The sequence below is a fragment of the Anolis carolinensis genome, chromosome 2, assembly GCF_035594765.1.
Source record: "Anolis carolinensis isolate JA03-04 chromosome 2, rAnoCar3.1.pri, whole genome shotgun sequence".
Lineage (NCBI taxonomy): Eukaryota > Metazoa > Chordata > Lepidosauria > Squamata > Dactyloidae > Anolis > Anolis carolinensis.
The window spans coordinates 77,330,204-77,343,666 of NC_085842.1; the positions used below are offsets into that span (position 1 = coordinate 77,330,204).

The 13,463-nt window shown below is 39.7% G+C and overlaps 1 protein-coding gene across 3 annotated transcripts in view; it reads left to right on the top strand.

Moving 5' to 3' along the window:
• The window catches only part of pfkfb4 (6-phosphofructo-2-kinase/fructose-2,6-biphosphatase 4), an 81,860-nt gene that overhangs the window by 33,720 nt on the left and 34,677 nt on the right, over positions 1 to 13,463 (top strand). For 2 of the 3 annotated variants that reach the window (XM_003217693.4, XM_008105165.3), the window contains exon 1: positions 1,061 to 1,222. The exons of the other annotated variant lie outside the window; for it this stretch is intronic. In XM_003217693.4, the coding sequence (XP_003217741.1) occupies positions 1,111 to 1,222 (112 nt within the window). In that variant the 5' untranslated portion in view covers positions 1,061 to 1,110. Of the gene's footprint in view, positions 1 to 1,060; positions 1,223 to 13,463 lie in introns of those variants that run through there. 3 annotated transcript variants of the gene reach the window in all.

A 13,463-nucleotide genomic window follows, 5' to 3' on the forward strand; every position in this document is an offset into this window, starting at 1 on the left:
CAAAGGGAACCCTGGGTTGCTGTGAGTTTTCTGGCCATGTTCCAGAAGCATTCTCTCCTGACATTTCACCCACATCTATGGCAGGCATCCTCAGGGGATGTGAGGTCTGTTGGAAACTAGGCTAGTGAGGTCTATATATATCTGTGGAAGGTCCAGGGTGGGAGAAAGGAAGAACTCTTGTCTGTTTGAGGCAGGTGTGAATATTGCAATTGGCCACCTTGATTAGCATTGAATAGCCTTACAGCTTCAAAGCCTGGCTGCTTCCTGCCCAAGGGAGTCCTTTGTTGGAAGGTGTTAGCTGGCCTTGATTGTTTTTTGTCTGGAATTACCCTGTTTTCGGAGTGGTGTTCTTTATTTACTGTCTTGATTTTAGAGTTTTTAAAATACTGGTAGCCATCTTTTGTTCATTTTCATGGTTTCCTCCTTTCTGTTGGAATTGTCCACATGCGTGTGGATTTCAATGGATTTCTCTGTGTAGTCTGACATGGTGGGTTGTTGGAGTGGTCCTGCATTTGTGTTCTCCTGTTTTCAGAGTGTTGTTCTTTATTTACTGTCCTGATTTTAGAGTTTTTAAAATACTGGTACCCAGATTTTGTTCATTTTCATGGTTTCCTCCTTTCTGTTGGAATTGCCCACATGCTTGTGGATTTCAGTGGCTTCTCTGTGTAGACTGACATAGTGGTTAAGAGTGGTCCAGCATTTCTGTGTTCTCCAATAATATGCTGTGTCCAGGTTGAGTCACCAAGTGCTCTGCTATGGCTGACTTCTTTGGTTGAGTTAGTCCGCATTGCCTTTCGTGTTCCTTGATTCGTGTTTGGGAACCCTCTCTCTTCCCTCTTTCGCTCCCCTCCCTTTGTCTGCTTGGCCTTGCAAGGGAGGGAGGGAGGGAGGGAGGGAGGGGCGGGGCTAAGAGTGGGCGGGGCCTAGGCGCTGCTCTGAAAGGGGCGTGTCCTCTCCGTCTCCGGCCGCGCCAACTTGCTCCTTGTGCTGGCCTGAGGGGGCGGGGCTTCTTGCAGGCCACGCCCCCTTTCCGCCTTCCCAGTGGCTTCTCTCCCTCCCTCTTCCGGGCACAAGCCGGCGAAGAAGGAGAAGGAGGCCTGGGCAGCGAGGATGACTTCTCCGCCGGCGGTGGCGTCCCGGGAGCTCACGCAGAACCCCTTGCAGAAGATCTGGGTGCCTTACAACAATGGGCTCCCGGCCAAGCACAGCGCCCAGCGCGGGGGTGAGTGGGAGGGTGAGAGCACCCTTGGGAGGAGAATGAGGGAGCCCAGGCCTCCGGGGAAGAAGCGATGAGGGTCCGGGGCGCGGGAAGGACGTCTACACTGGGGGATTAACGCAGTTTGGCACCACTTTCGCGGCTATGGGATCCTGGGAGGTGTGGTTTGGAGAGGAACCAGCACTCTTGGGCCAGGGACCTTGCGAAACTTCTAGGAGCCCTTAACATTGAGCCAATGTAGTTCAACTGGAGTCATGCTACATTAGTTCTGGATTGCTGTGAGTTTTCCGGGCTGCATGGCCATGTTCCAGAAGCATTCTCTCCTGATGTTTCGCCCACATCTATGGTAGGTTGTGCGGTCTGTTGGAAACTAGGCAAGCGGGGTTTATATATCAGTGGAATGCACAGGATGGGAGAAAGAAGTCTAGTCTGCCCGAGGCAAGTGTGAATGCTGCAATTGACCACTTTGATTAGCATTTAATGGCCCAGGAGCCTGGCAGCTTCCTGCCTGGGGCATCCTTTGTTGGGAGGTGTTAACTGGCCTGATGGTTTCTGGAGAGAATGCTTCTGGAACATGGTCTTACAGCCTGGAAAACTCACAGCAACCCATTGATTCCAGCCATGAAAGCCTTTGACAACACAAGCTATATTAGTTCTGCAGTGTGGATGCACACGGGATTGGCCACTAGTGACCCTTGGGTGGAATAGAGTAAAAAAAAGAAGAAGCCTAGTATAGGTTTGACCAGCATTGGGCAAACTTGGGCCCTCCAGGTGTTTTGGAATTCAACTACCACAATTCCTAATAGCTGGTAGGCTGTTAGGCATGGTGGGAGTTGAATTCCAAAATACCTGGAGGGCCCAAGTTTGCCCATGCCTGGGTTTGACTCATGCTTTGTGCTGTTGCCTTCATTGAAACCTAGAGTTGGAGGAGTCTCCAAGGGCCATCCAGTCCAACCCCATTCTGTCACAATCAAGGTACATACTCCCAATAGATGGCCAATGTGACATCCTTTCAAATAGTTAAAACATATGACTACCGTTCCCGCTCTCAAACTTCTTTCAGTGTTCCTCAAACTCTCTAGTCTCCGAAATGTTTTGGTCTTCAGTTTCCTGATCTCTGGCCAAAGGCAGCTGAGGCTTCTGTGAGCTGATGTCTCAAAGAGTTTGGCAAGGGCTGCCTTCTCTGACATCATCTCTGAGGGAAAGCATTGCAGAGAATTTGCGAGCCAATGCAGATGTCTGAGCTTTATTTATTGCCAGTCCTCCTGCCAAGACCCTGAATTTTTTGTTGTCTAAGGCTTTCATGGCCGGAATCACTGGGTTGCTGTGAGTTTTCCGGGCTATATGGCCATGTTCCAGAAGCATTCTCTCCTGACATCTATAGCAGGCTTGCTCAGAGGTAGAGGGGTCTGTTGTTAACCTCTTAGGATGCCTGCCATAGATGTGGCCAAAACATCAGGAAAGAGAGCTTCTGGAACACGGCCATATAGCTCAGAAAACTCACAGGAACTCACTGAACTTTTTATTTGGACTTTCAATTGCCCCCAAACCCTGACTTCATCCAGTTAGTTAAACTATTAAGGGTGCATCTACACCAGGCATGGGCAAACTTTGGGCCTCCAGGTGTTCTGGACTTGAACTCCCACAATTCCTAATAACTGGTAGGCTGTTAGGAATTGTGGGAGTAGGAGGGGTGAAGTTAACCTATGCCTGGTTTACACTGTAGAATTAATACAGTTTGAAACCACTTTAACTCAATGCTGTGGAATCCTGGGATTTGTAGTTTGCACTGTTTGGCAGAGAATGCTAAAGATCTTGTAAAACTATAACTTCTATAATTCCATAATTGTGACAGAACGGGCATACATAAGACAATTCTGTAATGGAATCATTTAAATGCTACTTAGATGATAAAGGGCACTTTAGTGTATGTAGCTACTTGTTGAAAAAAGTGCAGAGGTAATCATTAATGATAAATGACTTTTTGTAGCATAATCTCTGGTGCAGTGCAGAAAAAATTACCCATTTGGAAGACAAAGAGAATAATTCTTGAGGAATAGATACAGTAGCCTGAAATGTATCTATGTAACTCCTTGGGCCACAAAGATAAAGTCTTACATGGTGTTTCTTTCTGCCTTACAAAACACTATCATCCCTGTATCCATGGTCGATGTGTTCCAAGACACCCCCCCCCCCCATGGATGCTAGAAAGTGTGGATAATAGTGAACTCTATATTCTGACTATACTTCATTTAGAAGCACTTATATGGGGTTTTTTTTTTGGAGCTTGGGTAGTGAACTGTACACAAACAGGAGTTGCTGGAGACACAGAAACAGGCTGTGTTGAACAGGCAGGTAGGGGTTATTGGCATGTCTGGCATTTCCTTCCACTCTGGAAATGGACTAGACCTGTCTGCTTGGCACCTGATTTCCAGCTGGATTGTCACTGAGGTCTAAACTGGATGAACCGAGGGGAGGCTTCTTGATACGGCTGCTGCTTGAAAGGTGATATTATCACTATATCATGAGGGCAAAAGGGAGTGTCAGTCACTGTGCCTTTTAGTGTAGATCAGTGGTTCTCAACCTGTCGGTCCCCAGGTGTTTTGGCCTACAACTCCCAGAAATCCCAGCCAGTTTACCAGCTGTTAGGATTTCTGGGAGTTGAAGGCAAAAACATTTGGGGACCCACAGGTTGAGAACCACTGGTATAGTGTGAGGTCCTATTCTTACTGTTCTCAGGACTGGGGCTCTCCTACATATGCATTAAAGGACATACATGGATACCTCCTTTTGGATTTATATTGAGTCAAGCAATTGGAGATGGTTAAGGATCTTGACCCCAGATTACCCATCTTTTAGTAGTAAGACACATTTTTTGTCTAATAGGGATGCCCCTTGTTTGTGTGGGCAGGAGGGGACCAATGTGGGTTCGGTATGATAAATGCAACCACTGAATGTGTAATTTAGAATGGCTCTATTTAATTCAATGTGTAGCATTCACATTAATTGAATGTGTGGTTTCAGGTGGCTACTATACTGAGCTCTCCCCTTAAGAATGCGCAATTGCATACATATTTTTGTTCATTCTAGTAATTCTTTTTTGCCAGATGTTTACTGAAAAATTATAGCAACTGCATCCTCTCCCTTGTTTGCCGTGGCCATTGAAAATAGTTTCAGTATATTACTATTCAGATGTATCACTTATGAACAGTGCTGTGCTCTGTGAGTTTCTGCTGTGTTTAGAATGAGAAAGTGAACTGCTGCATATCCCAACTCAGCAAGCAAGTAGTCATTTGCATTTCTAATAGAGGCAATAAGATGTCAAGATAATAGCATCATTTAATTTGCATGGCAGTGGTTTCACAACTTGTTTGTTTTTGTTATATACATTGAAGTTGACTCTTACTTTTCCTTGTAAGATTTATTACATTGGCATTGTTGTCTTAGTCTGAGTGTGTGAGTTGACCAAGGTCGCCAGTTCGGTATTTGTACTATGGTCTCCTGGAGTACCAGTCCTAATACTCAAACAGCTAGACTCTCAAAACAACTTACCAAGCGATAGACTAAATTTTATCTAGGTTTGGTTCCTCTTTGAAAGTAAAAGTTTTCAAAGAAAATGCCTTTCCATCATAAAAAGGAGAAAGGGAGGGGGAGAAAAATAAGCAACGTGGCAGTACCTTTTAGACCAAGCATGGGCAAACTTCAGCCCTCCAGGTGTTTTGGACTTCAACTTCCACAATTCCTAGCAGCTGGCAGGCTATTAAGAATCATGGGAGTTGAAGTCCAAAATACCTGGAGGTCCGAAGTTGGCCCAATGCCTGTTTTAGACTAACTGGATATTCTTTTAGCATGAGTTTTTGTGAATATATACCTGCTTCTTTGGCTGTAGTACAGAATGATATTAAAGCCTCAGGTAGAAAACAAATTGAAACAGTTGTGGGTGTGGGATGCACTGTAATAGGATGCAGGAAGATGCAAATCATGACCAAAGTTTTCAAAGAGCTGGGCGAGGTGATACAGATTTTTCAGATTTCTGATCTGAAATGAACAATGTCTGGGACTTCCAACCAGAGCATTTGCTGTAATCACTCTGAAGTACCTAGAAAATGCCTAGAGAAGTGTTCTTTCTAGGCATCCAGTGCGATTCTACGGTCAAATCTAGTGGAACTTCCAGCAGAAGTTGACCTTAAATGGCACTTGAGGCCTAGAGAGAATACTTCTCTAGGCATCTCTAGGTTCTCCGGAGCGATTGTATGACATTCAGATCTCTTTGTGTATAAATTAAACTGTGTTCAACGATCTCACTTAATAAACAGGCCTGCTGTATTAAAAAATAATTGCTAGGTCAGCATAAGATACTTGCTAGCTCAGCATGAAACAAAAGCTAGCATCCTGTTTATAAATGGATTTCATTTTTGTGGTTATTATGCAGGTTGGACAGCTGACAGTAAAATCAGCAATAAAATCTCCCTCACGAACCTAGATTTTAAACAGTGGAGCACCCCCAACATGAACCTTTCCGTGTTATAGGACAGTGGGAAGATGTGCAAGAGCACGTCCTGTTCTTTGCCCGTATTCTGAGGCTCAGGATTTAAAAGGGGGGAGTGGTTTACTGAGGTGGTTCCATCATTTGAAGGACATTTTTTCTCCTTTCCGAATTTCTTTCAGCAATATAGTGCAAAAGTGCAATTGCAGTGATACACTACAGTGCTTTTAAGTCTTCATTTGCTTTAAGAGAAGAAAAGGGAACATATTTTTTCAACTATGTCTCATAATTGCAAATTATTTCAGGTTGAAAATAAAATGTTCCACTTATTGTCAGAAATTGCCAGGAAATATCCAAGGATACCAGACATGTTGTTGTGAAAATTTACAAAATGTTTTGAGAACTGCTGCAACAATTGCTGCATCCTTTCACCACTTTTGCCCAATCTGGAGCCCTATATCATGGAGTATGCACTAAATACAACTGCTTCAACAAATAAATTGAGCCAAACAGCCAGTAAGAAAGAGATGCTGGTAAAAGATGCTGATCGAAGGTCAGAGAGGTGAGAAAGTAAACACTTTAGAGCCCCTTATGCCCTTGAACAAATGTCTTGCATACCAAAAATGTTAACTTGTTCGGATTATAGGTTCATCTGATTGGAATGTAGAATTGTTAAATTAAACTGTAGTGCTTGCATGTGTAAGACCTTGGGATGCTGCCATATTTCACATAGCAGACACATCTGTGTGTATTGTAATGTTATACTAAAATTTCGCATAGGAAACATGAAAAATTGAATATTAGGCATGTAGGGATTCTCATTTTTAAAAGTGTGTATTTGTGTGTGTGCACGATCAGAATGTAGACCCAGGTACTGTCTGTTATTTTATGTTTCCTGTAGCAACACTGATAGGTAACACCAGTGGTTGTAGTAGACATACTTGTATAGTGTCTCAGTTTGGAGTCAATACAGACAAACCCTAAGTTACGAACAAGATAGGTTCTGTAGGTTTGTTGTTAAGTCGAATTTGTATGTAAGTTGGAACAGGTACATTTTAAGTGTAACTCCATCCAAATTTGTCTATGTTTGGATAGCACAGGAAAGGGTTAACATCCCTGTGACGTTTGTTTTGTCTGTGCCGCTGTTCAGAAGATTTCACCTCACTTTCTATCCTTGTGATAATTGGATTTTAAAATATTTGGTTTGTTGTGGAAATAAGGATTGTGAGAAAGCTTCAGTGGAAACACCTTTTCCCATGATAACTCTTTCAGGAGTGAATTTCCCTTCTGAGATCGATTTCTCTCACTTCCTTTTGTCTCACTCTCGTTCTTAGCTATGTGTCATTTGTAAGTCAAGTGTTTGTAACTCAGGGACTGCCTGTACTCAGTTGTAGCTCAGCATTGTGAGACTAAACCATGGCAGCAAGCTTTAGCATTGTAAATTTCTCCCTGGTCTCCCTGGTGTAGCCATAAGGAGGTATTTGAAAGCTTCCATTGCTATTTTCAAGTAATAGTAGGCTCACTGTTTTCTCCAGATCCAAAAATGTGTGCATTAGTCTAACTATGGTTGGCTTGAATTTTGGCCTGTAGATTATGAAACTAGTAAATTTCAAACAAATCAAATAAGATAAATAAAATTAGATTGTGACCATAACCTTCAACAAGGAAATGTTTCCAATCTACTACTTAAAACCATGCCAGGGGAAAGGGGAAGGGAACCTGTAAACCAGTGGTTCAGATCCTTTCGACCTCCAGGTGTTTTGGACTTCAACTCCCAGAAATCCCAGCCATTTTACCAGCTGTTAGGAACTATGGGAGCTGAAGTCCAAAACATCTGGGGGAGCAAAGGTTGGTAACCACTGCTGTAGACAATTTCTGTTGAACTGAACCGTGGTTGAATGTGACAAGGAAGTCACATCAAATAGTGAAGCTGGCAACAATGCAGTTCAGTTTAAAGGGCTCCCCTGGAAGCTCTCTAATTTGCTCCAACCTTTTCTCCATCAAAACAGTGAAACATGGAGTTGACAACAGCCAGCAAAACCCAAGCAGCTATATGCAAAGCCTACACTTCTTTTTTCTATGGAAGAACTCTCAAATCTTTAGCTGAGCCTGGAAGAGCCAGTGGTTATTTATGTTTTAGCACCATTACAATGAGATAACAACATTACTTTAATTAACAATTTAAAATACCAACCAAACTCTTAAGCGGGTTTTAGGTAATGTTATAGTTGCATAATCTTAAATATGAGATTAGGATAGTAAAACTGTGACATAAAATTCAAAGTAACAGCATTTAAATGATTCCATTAGAGGAGTTAGGGTAGCTCTCTTTTTTAAAGAACTCTAATTTGAGTAAATAATTATCATTTAGTATTCTTCCTTTTTCTTTAGTATTTTGTTTGTTGTAAAAATCTTAGGTTTCCTGGAGTTATTAGAACATACATGTTTTATACCAAATGGCTTAAACAGGGATTAAAAACTGAAGGCTGAAGAAATAATGCTAAAACTGGGAGAGATTTTGAAAACTGACATTGGCATGACTAAATGGAATGAATTTTGTTTGTGACTAGTTGGAGAGATAATGAACCATTTCTGGAGATGAAAATGGTGATACCTTTCTTATCTATCAGATCACTATTGCCATAATCCCATCTGGAGATATTTTGTACTAAGCTGAAACGGAGTGCAGTTTGGCAAGCCTCTAACTGGCTGAGCCTAAAGCTATTTTTGTGTTTGATCTTCCAAGTTGTTTTAAGATCTATGCAGCTTTAAGTGATCTCTGTGCCTTAGGTTGAAAACATAAACTCGTATTTCAATTAGATCTCAGTTTGGTATTATTCAGAGTAATCTGTGTAGATAATACTATTGAGAGAGCTTCTTGAACTATTTAGTGTTGGGCACATTGATATTTTACTCTTTATATGTCTATATGAACAAGTCAGATGTTTAGCCTTGATTTGAGATAGGTACAACATAATATGGTTGCTGTGCTTACAACATATTGCAAAATAACTAAGTAAAACACTAATAAAAAACTTAATTAAAATTGGTCCATAAATGATTTTGCAGAGTTTGCAATCTAACACAATGTTTAGTACATCCAATGCTTGGCCAAAACAAGATAAGGACTGAACAAAGGTACATTGACTCAATTTCAATTATTTACAGAAGGCTGCTTTGTAATTAGAGAACTATATATGAATATACCATTAGGTTTTGTAAGTTTTACGGGGTTGAATTGAACACAAGGATGAATTTCCTTTGGGACATTGTGTTCATTATGACCTATGATCTTTTGAAACAAATGCACTGGGCACAGCACTGAGTTTTCTCACATTAGCTAATTAGCCCACTACAATCTGCAGTATTAGGATAATTATACCAACTTACTGAGATAATAATACAGTGAGTGCTTTGAGCACTCTGCTACACACAGAAAATTGTTGTCTGCTTTCATTTCTCATTTATGGTAATCCCAAAGCAACCCTCTCAGAGTATTTTCTGGGGCTGAGAAACCCTTTGGGTTTCTGGGGCTGAGTGGGGGGTCAAACCCTGGTTCCCAGAATAATAGTCCATCATTCAAACTATTACACGATATTGTGTCATTTTGTGTTTTCCCATTGAGAGCTTCACTGCTTGAATGTATATTACTTAAGGCTGACTACATACAGGTAATGATGCCATTCTGTTTCAATGTTGTTTGGGCTGCTATCTTCTCATGCCTGTCTCACAAAAAAGCACTCCCTGGAAAAAGAAGGGACAAGAAGTTCACTTCTCTAACCCTTTGGCAAGTGTTTACGCTGATGTGAACAAGGACGTTATCATTTACTGACTGTGCAGCTAAACAGTTCAATGGCAGGGGCACAAAAATGACTTTCAATTTCTGAGAAGCTGATGAAGCATTTTAATGCAGGAAGTTATAAAGTTCTGTGTTTTGTTGCCACTAGTATGAACTCTATCCTTTCTCCCTCTGCAGCCCTCCCTTCCTAGCATACTAGAATTCAGTGGACTCTGAACTATTTTTCTGGAGCACATCTTCTTAATAGTTGTAGAAGAACTGGTGAAAGGTACTTTCTGTGGTTCTGTCATAAGTAATGGAATATGTGAAGGTAAAGAGAGTCAGTTGGTACAAAAAGGGACCGAGGTTGTATATATGAGATACAGCAACTCTGTCAACCATACTACCCATCTCCTTGCTTGTTTCCAGAACATTGCTGCTGTATGTATTTAGTTCGGAACAGATCAAGGAACAAAAGTACCACTGGACTCACCTTCAAAAATTTAACTAGAAAAAAAATCTCCTTACATGTATCACAAAAGAAATATTTGCCTTTTCTTGGTTCATTTTCTCAATTGTGCATTGAATGAGGCAGATGGATGGATGCATGTAACCCTTTATTGATTGCGCATTATCTCCAGTTGGTTCAAGGGCTGATCAGTAAATGCCTTGAATGAATCAATCATGCCTGAGTTGATGATTAAAGCACCCTGGCAGCTTGCTGAGCTTGTTTAGTCAGAGAGGCATCAACATCTCCTATCCAAGTAATAGTTTTATTGGTTAAATGTTTCTTCACAGACAATCTGCTGCATTACAGACAAAAAGTACTACCGAATGTCTGAAATACATGCATTCATCCTGTGGTGAAAGCTACATTGACAGCAGTCTATATAACTTTAAAATAGGTAATTTCTTCAACTTTCAATTACAGTAGAGTCTCACTTATCCAACACTCGCTTATCCAACGTTCTGGATTATCCAACGCATTTTTGTAGTCAATGTTTTCAATATATCGTAATATTTTGGTGCTAAATTCATAAATACAGTAATTACTACATAGCATTACTGCGTATTGAACTACTTTTTCTATCAAATTTGTTGTAAAACATGATGTTTTGGTGCTTAATTTGTAAAATCATAACCTAATTTGATGTTTAATAGGCTTTTCCATAATCCCTCCTTATTATCCAACATATTCGCTTATCCAATATTCTGCCGGCCCGTTTATGTTGGATAAGTGAGACTCTACTGTACATGTTAATTTCACTGTCTAACATGCTACTGTTTTAGCATTCACTACTGGATTAATGTAGTTATTTCAAAATAATTTGTTTCTACAAGTGCTTTAGAAGAAAAAGAAGAGGTAGAACAGACAGCCGAATTAATTGCTGAATGGTAAACCAACAGTTATGTAAATCACATTGGCTCATTGTGTCTATTCTAGCTGAGATCAAACATAGAATTTAGAGCATATGAAGCATCTTAGCTCTGCATGGTGTGTAATTCTGTAGTAAAAGATTAAATATGAGACTGAGGGTGTAATTTGACTTTAGCCCCAAATATTTAGGATTGAGACATATCTTTTCCAGTTACAAGATCAAATTAAGGAAATTGAGCACTTTCATATTCTGAAATATCTGGTACTCAACTCCGATAGTCACAAGTGAAAGTAAGTCTTAGAAATGAATAGTGGCTTGCTCACAGTGAGAAAATATCTGCATGTCATCTATCCTACACTTTATTTATCCTTTGTGTTTTCCCCAAACTTGGATTCAAGGCAGCTTACAGAATAGAGAAATTGAAAATAAATATTCATGTGGCTAAAAGCATATAAAAAGTATCTTAAGTTATCAAGAGAATTAAAACTATTTAAAACACCATTAAAAGAAGGAAAAGCAATACAACATATTTTTAAGAAGCCCCTTTGTAAAACAGCTAGCTTGCCAGAGTAAAAATGTTTTCACCTGCTCACAAAAAACACCAAAGAGAGAGCCAGCCCAACTTGCTTATCAAGTTTCTGCTTGTGCCCTGCATACGACTTGATTGGATAGTAGTTCTAGTTGAGCTGTACTTATTTTACAGGAAATATTAGATAACAATCTAGGAGATACCTTTCCTGATTTATTTTCATAATGCTGGGTTGAAATCTGTCAAGAATCACTCAAGCAGCATTTTATGAGTAGAGATAATTTATATGGCTGAAAACAAGGTCAATAAGGTGACCCTTACTGGCACTCGCTCTCTGGTTTGACTAATTTTCTTTCTGATGAAACTTGCATCGAAACAAGGTCAAAGTACTTTCTTGCCTATCAGTTAACATGGATAAAGATGATGCTTTCAAAGGTTGATTGAATTCACAGCATGCGGAAGGCAATTGAAGTTCAGCTTTAAAACCTGGATCAAGTTGCATGCTTCAGATGACACAGGTGTATCAATCTTTAATGGCAGTGATGTATAAGGTTTGTTAGAACTGAAGCACTCCCTTGCTGTGTTAAACCAAAGACCTGTTGTAAACTAGTTTCTCATGCTTCAGCGATGGTGAACTGGAGATCTATGGGGAGATTTCTTGTGCTAGGTTATTTATCTTTTTGTTACTAGTAATGTACTGACCCAGAATTTATGTTTTTGTAATATTAATTGAGAACTTCTTTTAAATTCCTTTTCCACTCAGTTAATTTGAATAGCCATATAAAACTAGATATTTGGTAAATAAACAATATTATAGGTTGATTATACTGCAGTTTTACCTAAGTTGTATTTTCTATGTGTGCCGTTTACCCAAGAGTTAGTTGTACTCAACTTTCTGGCACTTACCTTTGAATAGATGAGCAGAGTGAGAGTAAAATAAGATTAACATCAATGACTCTGAACTTATCTAAGAACATGATGTGTTTTGATGTTTTTGCTCTTTGTTCTTTTCTTCAACATATGTGTCTGTTATCACATACTAATATTACACAAAACAGCCAAGTTGCATAACATTCAGGCACTTTCCTAATTGCATGCTTGAGACTGAAATAGAAGTTTGCTTTTGTAATTTGTCATTATGATATGATAACTAAAGTAAAACTGCTTACCTCTAATGACTTTGGCCTTCACCAAGAGCTTGCTTGGATGGTTAAAAATTCAAGCCTTGCTTTATTTAGGGGTTGGTCCTGGTAGTTATATTAAACCAATGGCCTTTGTTTCAAGTTAAGGTTTAATTTAAATATAATTCTTTATACTAATTTATATGTTGCCCTGTTTACTGCAATAAAGCAATGAATTGAATGTTTTAAAGTAAGAATGGTTAAAAGTGAACAAGTGAAGCTTATCTTTTCTTTTAAAAAGGGGGATAGCAGTAACACGTCCTATGTTTCTCTTGTTTTCCTCCGATTCCCTTGGCCTAGAAACCATTTCAGTGGATTATGAAATTCTGTGAATTAGCTTTGTAGGTTCCCAAAATGTTTTCTTGAGGGTATATATCCAATATATCTGGCATCTAATTAATTAAAATAATGAGTGTGAAGCAGAACAGCTTCAGTTATAAGTTCACAATTTTTTTCCTGTTGGAGTGCTGTTGTTGAATACTTTTTTTTCAAACAACACAACTGATTAATAGATTAAATGACAGAGCAGTTGAAAATAAAAAGTGATTAATGAGCTGTTGGAAACTAGCTCATTTGTACAAATAAATTCCAAGTTAGTGGGGTCACTGTGTGCAATTTAGAACTTGATTCTTTTTGGGGATCTTATTATTTAATACAATATTTCCATTGTGAAACTAGAGTTGGTGTTGATTAATATGTATTTTGTGACATTTCAGGAAATTATGTCAAGGCTGAGGGCTTAGTTTTAATTTATATCTTAATGAAGCAATAGCTGTAAGAAGCACTAGAGTTCTTTATCAGCTGTGGAGTATTATTTAGGCAGAATAGAGGAATCTTTCTTGGATTGCATCTGCAATCTAGAATATTGTACCATTGGAGTTGCTCTGGCTCGGA